Source organism: Propithecus coquereli, unplaced genomic scaffold, assembly GCF_000956105.1.
Source record: "Propithecus coquereli isolate 6110/MARCELLA unplaced genomic scaffold, Pcoq_1.0 Scaffold2, whole genome shotgun sequence".
Taxonomy (NCBI): Eukaryota; Metazoa; Chordata; class Mammalia; order Primates; family Indriidae; genus Propithecus; species Propithecus coquereli.
The window spans coordinates 9,845,767-9,863,339 of NW_012144966.1; the positions used below are offsets into that span (position 1 = coordinate 9,845,767).

Genomic DNA, 17,573 nt, shown 5'->3' on the forward strand with positions numbered 1-17,573 from the left:
AAAGTTTGGTGGCAGTAACAATACAAATGTCAGGTATTTTCCACCTATCATCTCAAAATTTACACGTAATTGTGAGCACTTTCTATTTTAACAGCTGAGTTACAGAAGAAAAAACTTTATAGCATTTTGTTCCAAATTTAAGTCAATTCAAGATGCTCTAAATGTGTGTTGTCCAATGTGGCAGCCATCAGCTAAATGTGAGCACTGAGCACTCTGTGTGGCTAGTCCAAATCGAGGTATATATATTGGATTTCAAAGGGTTGGTATGAAAAAAAGAACACAAATATCTCGTTAATATCTTTTATATTGTTGTTACATGTTGAAATAGTAATAATTTGGATATATTGGGTTAAATAAAGTATATCATTAAAATTAATTTCACTTATTTCTTTTTACTTTTTTGTTTAATGTGGCTACTAGAAAGCTTAAAATGACATAAGTGGCTCACATTATATTTCTATTGGATAGAAATATACATTACATTACATTAATGTCTCCTATGTTTAAATACTTTAAGACAGATTGTGGTTTCTTTTTTTCTGTATCTGTGAAAAGAAATTGTTAATTTTTTTTTCAAAATATTTTACGAATTTTCCAGGCTGCTTTATGCCTTGGAGCTCTTGCTCTTGTTTGTCTTATTCTTCTGTTTGGCCAACACGTCCTTGCTTAGCTATATAGTGAAAGCTCACTCACTTATTTTTCAAAGTTTGTTTCAAGTTTCAGTGCAGTGTAAGGCCCCAAATTAATCTCCAGTGTTACGTGCTGCTTTGACATCTGGTGAGATGGGGCTGGCCTCAAATGGCCTAACCCCAAGTCCCTGTCCTGCTCTGCTCCTGCAAATAAGGCCCTGTCTAGCCAAACAACATACCTTATCAAGGAAATCAAGTGCAGTTTCTGCTTCTCCTTGAGTCGTGGGTTTCAATTCCCTGCCGGCCCCAGAATTATCCAAACAAACCAATGACATCCTCCTGTGTGAACCAGGGGGAACCATGCCCTCTTGATACTACAAAGCCCCTCACGGTTCCAGGTGGTCCACTTTACTCTGAGTGCAAGCCCCATGTGACCCTGCATGGCACACAGTGTCCTCCCCTGGGCTGTGAGTTGTTTGACTAATAAACTGCTGTCAATCGCACCTGTCCAGTGCCAGGTGCTGTGTATTCAGCCATCTTCATAACCTCAGGGAAGAATCTCTCCCTCACCAACTGGGTGAATAGGAGATGATTAAAATAACTTCCTTCCCTCATCTCTCCCCTTCCAAGTAGAGTTGTCCATCCCCCTCCTGTGTTATGCTCACTGTGGATGGTATATCCTTCTGTCTTAGTAACCAGACCGCTCAGCTGCAGTCATTTGCAAATACGTCTATGCCCTTCTATTAGAAACTGGAATCTGTTTGAAGGTAGCCACAGTGTCTCACGTGTTTTTATATTTCTGATTCTGCGAACAGTGCCTGGTACACAGTAGGTACTTGGTAAATGTTTCACAAATGAAGGAGTTTGAGACCCTGGGCTCTCCCATGGCAAAATTTCAGCCCAGAACAATCTCCTTCAGTGATGCTCACTGCCTCTGGCCCTGAGGATCCTCAGGGCTCAGAGGACAGAATCCATGATTTAGATTTCTCAGCTTCAGTTAGTATCTCAGTCTGCAGACTTTCCTCCATTTAGAATTAAATTAAGTTGAAGAGAGAGTGCAAGTACCTTGTTTGAAAATCTGTTGCATTTGCCTGGCGATTTAATTTTCAGCCCAGATATGATTTGGCCTCCCTGGTGGATGATGTCTGCTTTTCATTTGCTAGGGGTTGTCCACAAGGTCCCAGGATGTGGCAGGGGGCTCCTAGCAGGACAGCAGCAAGCCTTGGAGGGCCAGGCCCCATGCGTATTTGCTAACTGCGAAGTCGCAGGGCTCCCCTCTTAGCCTGCTGCAATTGCTCTACTTCAAGAAGGAAGGCATGCTTTCTGTTCTGCTAAGCATCTTACATTATTTTTTTAAACATTTTGCCTTTGGTACATGCCCAAGCTCCGCACATTTTTCCCCCTTAATTTTTAAACCCACGTACACTTCAAGGGAAATTGAATCCATATGTTTTTGATTCATTTACACACAACTCATCAAAATGTTGTTTTAAAAGAGCTAAACTCAAATCCCATGGGGGCTGAGTGGGTTTTTAACTTGGCTGAAGGTTCTCCTGCCATGGTTGGATATGGGTAAACCAGCCACTGTGAAACAAGAACCCTCACACCTCCCAGAATTTGAACTGAATAGCACCGTTCTTTAAGGTTCAGCTATATAGAGTCTGGTGACTTCTTACCTGCAGTCAGACTTCATCTGCACAGCTGCCATGGCTGTGCTTATCTTAGTCCAAACTGTGTGGGGAAAACCAACAGGAAAAGGAGCTCTTTATACTGGTCTAGCCAAACTGGAATGATTGGTCATCTTCTAGGGAGGCTAGTTATGCATGTTATTCTGCCTGATTGTAGACTCATAAAATCATAGAGCTGGCAGGGACCCTGCAAAATCATGTTCCTACCTTCAAATAGGCCTTGGAAAATTCCTAAGCAAACAGTAAAGCTACCCTAATTACTACCACAAGTAATGTTATATAGCAAAGGCCAGCTCTTATTTCCTTCCAGGTAATTCTGACCAAAACTCAACAACTCCCAATGTCAGTAACTTTGTCAAATTTAGATACATATACAAGGTTTGTATCCTTACCCACAACTAAATTCTTGAGGTCCCACTAGTTCTTAGATAATGATCTGTGAAATTGGCCATTGTGCCGTTTGGTTTCCAACAACCATTGGGACTAGCACACAGACTGTCAGGGCAGCCGGCAACACGAAGCTTTGTCTGGGATGAAGAATCGTTCCCTTTTGCCTGAGTGGATCAGGTAGCTCAGTTGGAATGGTTGAAAGAACTGTTAGCATCTGGACATCTCCACCATGAAAATTTCCAAGGCAATTATAGCATAAAAAATGGCATTTTGGGTTCCATTCTTCCATTGCTAATACAGAAAATAGGAATACCAGGTGTTTCACGTACCACTGAAAGATAGGCTGGGTGGCACAAAGGTGAGCAGGAATTTGCTAAACTTCCAAGAGGGCTCAGGACCCTGAAAACAATGCATTTGCTAGTTGTCAGAGGGCACTCAAACACAGCAGTTCCTGACTGACACCCTAGAAGAATGGGCGAACTTTCCAGAAGAGTTTTTGATTAATGCCAATTAATGTAACTGCTCTGAAATGGTGGGGTCTCATTAGTATCAAGAAGTTCTATTAGTTGGCATCAAAATGGCATCAGGCATTCAGCTAAATTCCTGTTTTCCCCAAGGGCAACCAGCCCAGCTCAATTTGCCTGGGGGCTTTTGACTCTACAATCTCTTCCAACATTAAACAAGTGAATCCTGGGTACCCTGGTGGGTTCACAAACATTGACAGATGTTTCTTTACGAAAACATGCAGGCCCAACATCCCTTGAAAACCTTAAATGGATGATATTCTCTCTCTCTCTTCAAACTTGCTCCACATTGTTTATTTACTAATTTTGCTAAAACTCATATTAAGGACTCTGTGAGGCTTGGCCCTAAAATAACATTGTATAGATATGTTTTAGGTTTTTGGAATTTGTTTCTTATTGTTTTTATTTTTCTTTCATTTCTTTCAACATTAAAACTGTTTAGTGGTCATGGAATATTCTTCTGGGCGATTCTTTTGTGGTATCATATTATGACATAAATTTATTATGAAGGGTTTGGTTGGTGTAGCTAAAATAAAGATACAATGGAATATTTAACAAGGGTACACTTTGTATAGGTTCTGGAAAGCAGCTTTTAAAATCAGCTGAATCACTTAGCACTGTATTAGAAATGAGTACATTCATTTCTAAGTATCTGGAGTATAAATAAAGGAAATTATTTTCACAAGATCCTACTGTAATTGGAATGGAGTTAAGCATGGGATTTGTGTCCCAGCCTGGATTTTGAAGAGTACTAACAGTAAACATAGCAGCTACCACCCTGACATATGTCTTGCCATGGTGTGCCCTGACATGTGTCCAACCCTATGATTAGCACATTATTTACATTATCTTACTAAATCCAGACAACCAAGTGAGGTGGGCATTATCAAATCTATTATATAGATGAGGACACTGAGAATTATGGAATTTGGGTCATTTTTCTAAGAAACAGGGCTGGTAAATGGAAGAAGAGAGATTCAGAGCTAAGCTTCTCTGATTCCCAAGCCAGCAGGAAAATTAAAAATAAAAATGAAGAGAAGTAAAATAAAGTAAAATAAAAATAGCCTTGGAAATATTAAGCAGTGCTGGAAGTTCTTTTTAGTATGCTTGAGTATTTGAAAGCATTTTATAAGAAAAAAGGCCTTTTGCGAAGGTTAAGTATTCTGTGTTTTCGGTGAATACAGCAGTGAATAATCAGAAGGTAATGGAAGAGCCACCTCCTGTGTGATGTCCCCTCTGAGCTCCAGGCAGGGCTACCTCTCTTTCTTCCCTACAGAATGGCCTCCTCTTTCCTTCCATAGTGTGTGCTGTATTTTTGTCTGTGGGTCTTTCTCCCCTGTTATCGTGCCCTCCAGAGAAGGGACTGTGTCCCGTGGCATTCCCAGTGCCTGGCACAGCTCTTCACATGGAATGGGTGCTCTTTGGGAGGTGTCGGTGCCTGGGGACATTGAAGGGACAGCTCAGCGTGCTACGAAGCAGCAAGGCAGTGGGAAAGGAGGAGCAGGACGGTGCCTACAGTGTTTGGTGGTAAGTCAACGGGCCTTGAGGGCTGGTTACACTGGGGACGTTCATGAGATGCGGTCCAGTGAAGGACACCTAGGAACAGTTTGACAGTTTGACATAATCATTTTTCCATTTCGAAAAGTCACTTTGTAAGTAGTGCAGAGGATGGGCTGGGAAAGGGGGGAGTGTAGCAAGATAGAATGTGCTTCACGAATGTTGTTCTGGTGGCCACAGTGCAGGTCCTTGTAAATTCATTCCGCCAATGACACCAGGAGCCCTGTGGAGACATGGTTTTCTTCCAACCCAGGCGTGCAGACTGGATCTTATAAGGTAGCCAAGACACTCCGAGGTTGGAGGACATGCAAAGCCTTCCGGTTCAGGGGCACACCACTGTCAGAGCACGAGTCCCTGACCCAGGGGCTACGGCCATGGGAGTGAGTGCTCTGCAGGTGGCTGTCCACCCTCCAGGCTCACTACCACTCTCCCTACCAGCCACGTGAGGTCCCACTGCAGCTCTTCTTACCTCCCCAGGAGAAGTTCAGAGAATACCTGGTAAGACTTTTAGGCTTTGTTCTGCTGGGGTAGCCAAAGACTCATTGTTTTATAAAGGCTGAAGGGCATAGTATTTTGGCTACTGGGGCTGGAGACGGGCTCCCTGGGTTTGCATCTCACCTTCTGGACTGGGCAGCTGAAGGGCATTGGCGAGTTACTGAAGGGCTGGGCCTTTTTCGTCTCATCTATAAAACCATCTCTCAGGGTTGTTTTGAATACTAAATGAGTAAACCTGTGTAAAGTACCTAGAACACTGCCAGGCACATAGTAAATGCTTATAAATGATACTTTATTGTAATTTCATCATTTGGGGGCTCCTCCTTTTTTGGAGGAAGGAAAAATGTAAATGGTTCCAACTCAGAGCTGGGGGACCCCTTCCGCTGAGATTACATGACCCTGGCTCGGTTAGGGATGGCATAGGGAATTTGGGATACTTTCCAGCAGCCGACCTGGAGGGACAGGTCCAAGATGTCTTCCACAAATAATGCTATCTGAGGGCCTGAGGGAAGCCCTGTGTGATAAAGTGGGTTTTTACCACAGAAATCAGCCGCCTGCGAGTACTGACGGATGCGCTGCTGGAAGCAAAGCTTAGGCCATGGCTGCATGGTAAGATGTTTGTTGAAATTTTTGCCACCCTACAAATGGAGCAGGTAGGTGTCTGGGAGCATCTGGGAAGCATTGTCTCCTCCACTGACACCAACAAAGGGGGCCATGCTGCCCGGGAGGGCATACGAGCTCTGCCGTATCAACCGCTTTTTCTCCATATCCTCGCGCGACAGAGGCAAGGAGTTTGTGATTTGCTTTTTTAAAAATTAAGATAAAACACAAATAACAAATGCTTGCCGTTTGAACCATTTTAGAGCATACAGTGCAGCGCCACGACATACATTCACAATGTTGTGCAGCCACCACCACTACCTAGTTTCGGGACATTTTTGTCACACCGAAATCAAACCCCGTGTTCACTAAGCAGTCGCTCCCATTTCCCCTCAGCCCCTGGCAACCACAAATCTGATTTCTGTCTCTATGGATTTGCCTAATTGGATATTTCATATAAATGGAATCGTATAACATGTGGCCATTGTGTTTGTCAGCTTTCACAGAGCATAATGTTTCCAAGGTTCATCCAAGTTGCAGCATGTGTGGGCACTGCTTTCCTTTTTGTGGCTGAATAATACATTGTATGGATGTGCCACGTTTTGCTTATCCATTCATCATAATCAGTTTGGCGGGAAATTGGCCAACCCTTCTCCTTAGACAAAACTGGGGCATGGTTGCCAAAGGGGGCCAGTGTTATCAGACCTTTCAATTTTTCAAGATGTACCAGAAATCCAGATATTATGGGATACTTCCTAATTTTTAACTGCTGTCCGTGATTTTAAATTTTTAGAAAAATCACAATGTGGGCCATTTTATATGTGCCAAAGGAAAAATGTCTTTAGGTGAGATCTAACTCTTGGGTCACTAGTTAGTAGTTCTGGTCTACCTTTGATATAAACAGCCTCTCTTGGTATTGAGTGCCATTTGTCTTTATTTTATAATAAGTCAGAATTTTTCCAGCATCTTCCTATGTAGATGGTTCAATATGTTGCCTTATAATATAAAATAGGCGTTATTATTGCAGAGAAATTTCTAGCTAAACTTTGGACTATGTGGACTATTAAGAAAATAATCTATGCTTATTAAGAACTTATTTATTTAGACAAAAGAGATCAAAACCTTGCTATGCCATGCTTTGTTCAAAATGAACGCTGTTTGTTGGTCCCAGCACAGCCTTTTGGTACAATCCAATTGACACCCTTCTACTTTCAGAACACAGTACATGACACAGGCGGACAAGCAAACATAATTAAACACTGGCCCAGATAGGGTTTTCCTTAATTAGTTGTGAGTTTCTATAATGAAAATACCTGGAGATTTATCTGACTTCAAAGTCCCATTAAAGCTGTGCTGCTTTTGTTGCTTTGAAAATTTGGGAGTTTAGGACTCCTCGCCTCATGCTTCTTAATGATGATAATTATATGATATGCTTAAAAGTGCTTTTGATCTTGGCCTCTCAAAGCACTCAAGTGAGGCATCAATTCCCTCAACCCCACTCTGAGGCAGGCCTTCCTTGTTTACGGGCAATGTGTGCTGACATGTGTGTCGTAGCCGTTGCTGCTTCCGAGAGAATCTGCCAACAGCTTCAGTGAAAATGCAGTTACACATCTCAACGCTCCAGTCTTCATCTTAATTTGTGGAAATAATTGTAACACTTCATTCTTGTATGGTCTTTTACATAGCCCTTTATCTCATTTAAACAATAACAAAAATGTATAGAGAGACCAAATAACACAGCACCCACTGCACCTTTAAAATGAGTAATGAAATTTTCTCCTTACTTTTGTTTTTCCCTTTTCTAGCAGTTTCTCAGAAGGCAGTTCGCCAACCAGGTGACAGGTGAGCTGGGTAAATCTCATCACAGGCTATGAGGAGCAATTCCCTACCTTTCCTGAAGTGCCCAACCTTGTTAATGAAACAATTCACAGAGTACAGTGAATTTCTTTATGCATCTGTAACTGATTTTGTTGACTTTGTATCTTGCTAGAATGTTAGTTTCTGTGGTTTCTTCATCCCTGGGGCAGGCTACAAATAGGGGTTAATATCTATTATGGAAAAATGAATTTAAAGTCATGCACTTAAATCTCGGTTGAGACACAGACATTTCCAAGGAAATAAACTCTCTAAGGGCAGGCTGAAATTGAATGAGATTCTCTTCCAACTGCTACTCGAATTTATACATCTTTACCTAAAATGATTCAATAAGTAGTAGATTTGAGCAGGTGGCCCATGGGTCTAATTTGGGGAGGCCTCTCAGTATCCACACAGAAGAGAATTTGATATTTTGGCATTAAGAATAAAACATGAGGAGCACACTTGCTTTTTCACAAGCAGATCCTGGAGTACCATGTCATCCTCCTAATGCTATTCTCTGAGGCAAAGAGAGTCAGGGATGCACTGACATCGGGGATAAGCGTTATAAACACAGGAGACCATAAACTTATAGTGCATTTGGAGAGATTGATGTAAGCAAAGCATATTCATTTTGCAGATCCAGACTCATGGAGAAGCTGCAGAATTAGTCAAAGAAATTTAAGAGCAAACTAAATAAAACAACGATAAATCACAGATCACACTTAAAATTTGCTAAACATGGACCAAGAGTAACAATGCGATTGTTGTAATTACTGTACTCTGAATGTTCGTCTTAATTCACCATGACCAGGTGGGCTTTATTCCAGGGATGCAAGGCTGGTTTAACACACGCAAATCTATAAATACAATTCGCCACATAAATAAAAGCAAGAACAAAGACCATATGATTCTTTCGATAGATGCAGAAAAAGCATTTGACAAAGTCCAACACACCTTTATGATAAAAACTCATCAAAATAGGTATAGACGGCTCATTCCTTAAAATTATCAAGTCCATCTATGACAAACCCACTGCCAATATCATATTGAATGGGGAAAAATTGAAACCATTCCCACTTAGAACCGGAACCAGACAAGGCTGCCCTCTATCTCCACTTCTATTCAACATAGTGCTCGAAATCCTCGCCACAGCAATTAGGCAAGAGAGGGATATTAAGGGTGTCCAAATGGGGACAGATGAGATCAAACTCTCGCTCTTTGCCGATGATATGATATTATATCTAGAAAACCCCAAAGACTCATCTAAGAGACTCCTAGAACTGATAAATGAATTCAGCAAAGTCTCAGGCTACAAAATCAATACACACAAATCTGAGGCATTCATATATGCCAACAACAGTCAAGCAGAAGATCAAATCAAAAAGGCAATTCCTTTTACAATAGCCTCAAAGAAAATTAAATATCTAGGAATATATTTAACGAAAGATGTAAGAGACTTATACAGGGAGAACTATGAAACACTAAAAAAAGAAATTGTAGAAGATGTAAACAGATGGAAAAACCTACCTTGCTCATGGATTGGTAGAATCAATATCGTTAAAATGTCCTTACTACCTAAAGTGATCTACAGAATTAATGCAATCCCTATCAAAATCCCATTATCATTCTTCACAGATCTGGAAAAAATAATTCTGCGCTTTGTATGGAACCAGAAAAGACCTCGTATAGCCAAAGCAATACTAAGTAAAAAGAACAAACTGAGAGGTATCAGTTTACCTAAAATGTACTTTTTTTAATTTTAAAGACTCTGATGTGATATTTTTCTGTGTGGTTGGGGCTTTATAAAGTTAAGAAAAAGGAACGACAGCTAATATTTACTATATTCCTTTACTATGTGCCAGAATTTTCTAAGCTCTTTAGATGTAATCTTCACATCAACCCTACAGTGTAGGTGTTGTTTCTCTAGTTTAGAGATGCAGAAACTGAGATTCAGAAAGGTTAACTAACTTGCTAGAGGACAATGTTAATAAAGAAGCCAGGATTATTACTCAGAAGTGTCTAAAGCCAACGCTTACATTCTTATCTAGTTGATTATTCTGCCTGGAGGATGCAATTTTAGCTGGAAGACAGGGGACCTGGAGCCAATAATGCTAGCACAAGAAAAATCTATCTTACGTATTGTTCCTTCTATGGAAAAGTAAACACACGTGTGCAAGCACACACACACAGACTATACCACTACATTTTGTAAGTCTGAGAAGGAAGACTTTGTAGACCAGCCTCAGGTTTTTGTTTCTGTTTATGTGGTGATCATGTTTATTGTTTTGTGTATGTTGAACCATACGTGCATCCCTGGGATGAAACCCACTTGATCATGGTGGATTGTCTTTTTGATGTGCTGTTAAATTTGATTTTTTAGTATTTTGTTGAGGATTTTTGCATCTATGTTTATAAAAGATATTGGTCTGTAGTTTTCTTTTTTTTTGTTATATCTTTTCCTGACTTTGGTATCAAGGTGATACTGGTTTCATAGAATGAATTCAGGAGGATAACCTCCCTCTCGATGTTATGGAATAGTTTCTGCAGGATAGGTACCAGTTCTTCTTTGTACGTCTGGTAGAATTCAGCTGTGAATCCATCTGGTCCAGGGATTTTTCTGTTGAGATATTTTGTATCAAAAAATTGCTGCTTATTATTGATCTGTTCAGGATTTCTATTTCTTCCTGATTCAGGCTTGGGATATTGTGTGTTTCCAGGAATTTATCCATTTCCTCCAAGTTTTCCAGTTTATTTATGTAGAGGTTTTTGTAGTATTCACAGATGAAATTTTGTATTTCTGTAGCGTGAGTTGTAATGTCTCCTTTGTCATTTCTGATTGAGGTTATTTGAACCCTTTCTCTTCTATTTCTGGTTAATCTGGCTAGTGGTCTATCAATTTTGCTTATCTTTTCAACTTTTTGTTTCATTGATCCTTTGAATTTTTTTTTCTTTTGGTTTCCATTTCTCCTCTGGGCTTTGTTATTTCTTATCTTCTGCTGGCTTTGGGTTTGGTTTGTTCTTCTTTTTCTAGTTCCTTGAAAGAAAGGAACCATTAGGTTCTTAATCTGTGATCTTTCTTGCTTATTGATATAAACATTTAAAGTTATGAACTTCTCTCTAAGCACTGCTTTGTCTATATTCCATAGATTTTTGGAAGCTTGTGTCATCTTTGTCATTCAATTCAAAATTTTTTTTATTTCTCTCTTGATTTCATCACTAACCTAAGGATCATTCAGAAGCAGGTTGCTAATTTGTGATCTTTCTGTCTTTTTGATGTAGGCATTTAAAGCTATGAACTTCCCCCTCAGGACTGCTTTTGTTTTATCCCATACATTTTGAAAGCTCATGTTCCTTTTTTCATTCTTTTCAAGGAATCTTTTGATTTCCATCTTAATTTCATCATTGATCCAAGGATCATTCAGCAGCAGGTTTTTTAATTTCCATGACTTTGTGTAGATTTGAGTGTTTCTCTTGGAATTGATTTCTAGTTTTATTCTGCTGTGATCTGAGAAGATACATGGTACGAATTTGATTTTTTTGAATTTGCTGAGACTTATTTTGTGGACTAAGATATGATCAGTCTTGGAAAATGTCACATGTACTGATGAGAGTAATGCATATTCAGTAGTTTTTGGGTAGAATGTTCTGTTAATGTCTGTTAAGTCCATTTGTTCTAGAGTCCTGTTTAAGTCCAGTGGTTCTTTCTTCATTTTCTGCTTCAATCATCTGTCTAGTGCATCAGTGGTGTGTTGAAGTCACTGACAATTAAGGTACTGCTGTTTATTTCTTTGATCATCTCAATAGATGGAGCAAAAGCATTCAATAAAACCTAGCACCCTTTCATGATAAAAATGCTCAAGAATCTAGGCTTAGAAGGAATATACCTCAAAATTACAAAAAACATATATGACAAAGCCACAGCCAACACAATACAGAAAGGGGAAAATTGAAAGCATTCCCCCTAAGAACCAGAACAAGACAAGAATACCCACTGTCACCATTTCTATTCAACATAGTATTGGAAGGCTTAACCAGAGCAATCGGGCAAGAGAAAGAAATGAAGGGCATCCAAATCAGGAAAGAGGAGGTCAAACTATTCCTGTTTGCTGATGATATAATCTTGTTTCTAGAAAACTCTAGAGACTCCATCAAAAAATTCCTGGAATTGATAAATAAATTCAGCAAAATTTCAGGTTACAAAATCAATGTATACAAATTGGCATTTCTATATACTAATAATAGTCAAAGTGAGAGTCAAATCAAGGACTCAATATCATTCATAACAGCTACAAAGAAAATATAATACTTAGGAATATATTTAATCAAGAAGGTGAAAGATCTCTACAAGGAGAACTAAAAAACACTGATGAAATAAATCATAGATGTCAAAAACATCCCTTGCACATGGATTGGTAGAATCAACATCATAAACACATCCACACTGCCCCATGTGGCTTACAGACTCAATGCAAACCAGCAAAATACCAATGTCATATTTTATAGATATAGAAAAAATAATCCTAAGCTTCATTTAGAACCAAAAAACAATCTGAATAGCCAAAACAATCTTAAGCAAAAAGAACAAATCTGGAGGCATCACATTAGTTGACTTCAAATTGTACTACAAGGCTATAGTAACCAAAACAGCATGGTACTGGTATGAAAGTGAGACATAGACCAATGAAATAGAATACAGAACCCAGAAATAAAAACCATCTACCTATAACCAAACTGATCTTCAACAAAGCAGACAACAACATACATTGCGGAAAGGAAGCCCTATTCAATAAATGGTTCTGGAGAAATAGCCACATGCAGAATATTGAAACAGGACTCCTACCTCTCACCATATCCAAAAATTAATTCAAGATGGATAAAAGATTTAAATGTAAGGCAGAGAATCATAAAAATTCTAGAAGAAAACTCTTCTAGAGAATGGCTTCAGCAAAGAATTTATGACTAAGACCCCAAAGGCAAAAACAATAACAACAAAAATAAATAAATAGGACTTAATTAAATTAAAAGACCTTTGCACGGCAGAGGAAATAATCAATGGATTGAATTAACAACCTACATAATGGGAGAAAATATTGGCAAACTAAACATCCGACAAAGGACTAATATCCAGAATCTATAAAGAACTCAAACAAATCAGCAAGAAAAATCAAACAACCCCACTAAAATGTGGGCAAAAGATGTGAACAAAAGTTTTTTGAAAGAAGATAAACAAATGGCCAATATATATCTATATCTATCTATCTACCTATCTATATATATATAAAAGCTAAATATCGCTAATTATCAGGGAAATGCAAATAAAAACTACAATGAGATACAACCTTTCCCCTATCCAGAATGACCATTACTAAAAGTCAAAAACCAATAGATGCTAGGATGGATGCAGTGAAAAAGGAACACTTATATGCTGTTGATGAGACTACAAATTAGTTCAACCTCTATGGAAAACAATATGGAGATTCCTCACAGAAATAAATGTAGATCTATCATTCAGTCCAGTAATCCCCACTGCTGGGTATCCACTGAAAGTAAAGAAGTCATTTTATAAAAAACACACCAGCACTCAAATGTTTATTGCAGCACAATTCACAATTGCAAAAATGTACAATCAACCCAAATGCCCATCAGTTCATGAGTGGATAAAGAAATGTAGTATATGTATACAATGGGATACTACTCAGCCACAAAAAGGAATGAAATAATGTCTTTTGCAGCAACTTGAATGGAACTGGAGACCATTATCCCAAGTGAGGTATCTCAGGAATGGAAAACCGAACACCATTATGTTCTCACTAATAAATGGTAGCTAAACAAGAGGTACACACAGGCACAAAGCCACATAAAGGACATGAGAAACCAAGAAGGGGAGAGGATGGCAGGGAGGGCAAGGGATAAAAACTTACCTATTGGCTACAATGAACACTATTCTGGTGACAGGCACACCAATAGCCCTGACTTAAGCATTATACAAGGTATTCATGTAACGAAAACGCTTGCACCCCCTTAATATTTTGAACTAAAAAATAAATAAATAAACAAAACCCTGCATTAGCAAAGATTATTCAAAATTTGGAAATAAGGCAAACGTAAGTCCTTGCAACATCATACCGGGACATTGTTTTACTGGCCCTCCTAAGAATTCAATCTTTGCTTTACCTTCTATATACTGCAGGTGAAGATCCAGACTCTGTGAAGACACATGTTAACGTGGAGATTCACATCCAGGAGAAATGTAAATGTTTGTTCACAGAGAAGATATACCCAAAGGTTACAATTTTACTATTCCAAAGAATATTGACCAGATTTGTCTTTAACTTCGCAAACTTATTTCAACATGCCTTTCCTGAGTGACTAGGTAAATTTCTGGTCCTCAAATTCCCCTTTGAACCAGCTGCACTACCCTACTGGTTTCCTCATTAACGAGTTATATGAATTTTTGACATGTGCTAACTTTATTTATATAAGAGTCGTGTTTTTAACTTTTTTGAAAATTAAAATTTGACATCTGAGAAGGCCAAATAGATAAAATAGGTAAATCTGAACTAGGATTTTGAAGATAGACCTGATAGATAAGGCCACAGATCAGGAAAAAGTAGAAGACCAAGTGCTTTAGAAACTCCTTAAACATGTCTACTTGGGACCTCAGTACTAAGATAACCTCCATCTCTGCTTGGACAGGATCTTGCCTTTTTGCTGAAGAAAACTGACAGGAGCCAATATGTCCCATGAATCCAACTGATGAAGAGGCAGACTTGATTTCCTTAAGGTGATCTAAGTATGTCTTTAGAGAAGTGTTTCTCAAATGTGATATATGGCCTAATGCAGAGCAACAATGGCCTTCCTGATGGGCCATAAACTGATCTCAAAATGTGAGACATTTTTGGAATGTGAATGATGCCCAATTCTTTAGATTTCCTCATTTTTATATGGCCAGACTACTTGATAGCAATCTATCATGTTTTAATATTAAAAACAAAATTAGATTTGTCAGAGTTTACTGAAGACTCAAAAGTTCACTACATATTGCATGTTTGGCAGTAGTACCGAGCTTTGTGATAGGAGGGATGTTGTTTTGTTCACTGCTGCAGCCCCAGCACCTGGAACAATGCTTGATGCACCTAGGAGGTACTTAATTAATATTTGAGTACGTACTGAAATATTTGAATAATGAAGCCTCCTCTTCACATAACATAGGCATCACATTTGATTTCCCACAATTTTTGGGAAGGACACATTGTTATTAGTACATCAACAGTTTGTTGTGATTTTCAATTGCTGCTAATCTTGTTTTAAAATTGTAAATTACTGTTAGCTTAGATTTGTCATTACTAATTTTAGTATGATGTGGGTTGTTTGGTGAACCCTATAATATGTAGCTCTGCACATTTGCATCAACATTACTTTGGTCTATAATTTTCCAATAACTAGATTTTAAGGCATGCCTGCAATGAGTTCAAGGATGAATTACCTATACATCTAGAGGTAAAACAGACAACAGAACTGTATCATCTGCTAAATTTTGCTGTCTTCACTGGTCATGTGCTGCTTATGTATTTGTTCTTTTCAAATAACTTAAAAATGTACTATCAAAGTAAATGTAACAGAAATACTAAATTAATTTTAACTTTATGTCATCATTTTATAATATAAAACTGTGTATAAGCTTACAATTAATTTGTTAATCTTTTTTGTCATCTTTTATTAGTTGCTGGGTTCTTTATCCATTGGAAGTTAGGAACAGGCAGGAATGGAGGGTGTGGGTCTTTGGCTTACCTAAGTGGACTATGATGTCTTCTTCTCCACCTAAACTGTGTTTACAAAAAGTAAGAATCACTCTTTTAGAGCTAATGATTATGTGTTTAAACTCTGGCCAAAAGCACTATCTTAAAAAGTACTATGGAGGCTAAGGTCTTCATACTTTAGAATGCTTAGGATACCTCCATGTTCAGCTAACTTCTGTCTAATTTGATCCTCTTTTGTATTAGCTTCCTGTATCTGCTATAACAAAAAATCACAAACTGGGTGGTTTAAAACATCAGACATTTATTTTCTCATAGTTCCACAGCCCCGAAGTCTGCAATCAAGCTGTTGGTAGGACTGATTTTTCCTGGAAGCTCTGAAGAAGAATCTGTTCCATGCTTCTCTCCTAGTATCTGTTGCTGTTGGTAAGCCTTGGCTTTCTGTGGCTTGTAGGTGCGTCACCTTCATCACCTTCTCATGGTGTTCTCCCCTATATGTCTGTGTCTGTGTCCACATTTCTCTCTTCTTGTAAGGATACTAGTCATTGTGTTAGAGCCCACCCTAATCCAGTGTGATCTCATCTTAACTTGATTACATCTGCAAAGACCCCACTGTATTTTCAAATAAGGTCATGTGCATGGGTACTGGGGATTAGGACTTGAACGTATCTTTTGGGGGGATACAATTCGACCTACAACATCCTTATTTGTTGATTATTTTCCTGGCATTAATCCTCTTGGCTCTGTGTCTTGTCTTCCTATCCTCAGTTGTCTCCATTTGATTTGATGAGCTGGAGTTTGAAGGCCCCCTGAAACCTTCCAACTTGACCTCTGCCCAGCACCTTCCAGCCCATTCATAGCCAACATGGAACTATGCTTGCACTGAGTAGACCCTTGATAAACATCTGCTGGTATGACTTAGTGGCTCTTGAAGTTTCTAAGTGATATTTTTCTTATTTGAAAAAATTAATACTGCAGAATGAGTGCTCAAAAATGATCACTAGTCACAAAAATGATAAAGACTTAAAATATATTTTAATTTTTTTTCCACTGAAGACAGCCATATTCTAATGGTTGCTGGACAAGATAAAGTATGTGTTAAGGGGCCATTAATGCATTTCTCTGTGGCTCGGTGCCTCAGAAGGCCCCAAAGGCCCTCATAATGGCTCAGTCATATGACATACCCTATAATATCTTTTTAATTATACATCAGACAAATTGAATTAAGCCATATACATTGCTTTTTTTTTATTGTGACTATAAGGGCATTTTTATTTCTTATGTTGACTGGTATTTTTATAAAGAATGTCTGAGTTAATCACAATAAAACTCCTGAGAACACAGATAGTGGCTGCAGAGTTGAAGTTAGACCTTCCTTGACTATCCACCTTTCATATGCCAACTAGTGGACACAAAGCCTGGATATTCTGCTTGAAGAAAACACTGGGATCCCTCCCCTCACACAGTAGGGGCACACTTAGAGCTTGGCCTCATCATCAGGAGATATTTATCAAGCGTAGATTGTTACTGTAGCACTTGCCACTTTGTACTGAAATTATTTGCTTATATTGTTCTATACACTAGATTTGAAGATATTGAGGGAAATAAACCATGTCTTATTCAATTTTGTATTCTTAGTAGAATTTCTGGTATATGAGTCACTTAATAAACATTTGTTGAAGTACGTTGAAGTATTTTCAAATGCACTATCCTTGAGGACACAGAGCAAGGGATAATCCTGAGAGACAAAATGGCCTCCCCTATGTTACTTTTCTAAATGTTATCTAAACAAGACAAGATCAAGCAGGATAATTATAAAAAAAGGTTTATGGTAAAGACATAAGAAAAGTATATTAGGCAAATATGAACTGAAAGAAAATGGGTGCAATATAATACCAGATGTATTGGCTTAAAAGAAAAAGCAGGATTCACATTGAATATATTTAAGATAGAAAATTAGAACAACACAATTAATAAACTGTATGTAATAAATATATATGGAACCCTACAACCAACAAATTCAGAAATTCAGATTCTTTTTGAGTACATGTGGATTTTTTTTTTTTTTTTTTTTTT

The 17,573-nt window shown here is 38.5% G+C and overlaps 1 protein-coding gene across 1 annotated transcript in view; it reads left to right on the plus strand.

The window, feature by feature from the left end:
• The first annotated feature begins 4,641 nt into the window (after positions 1-4,641).
• Positions 4,642-17,573, plus strand: part of LOC105809697 (chromosome unknown open reading frame, human C8orf87) — a 157,482-nt gene continuing 144,550 nt past the window's right edge. The window contains 2 exon segments of the mRNA XM_012643537.1: positions 4,642-4,758; positions 7,689-7,725. Coding sequence (XP_012498991.1) covers positions 4,642-4,758; positions 7,689-7,725 — 154 coding nt within the window.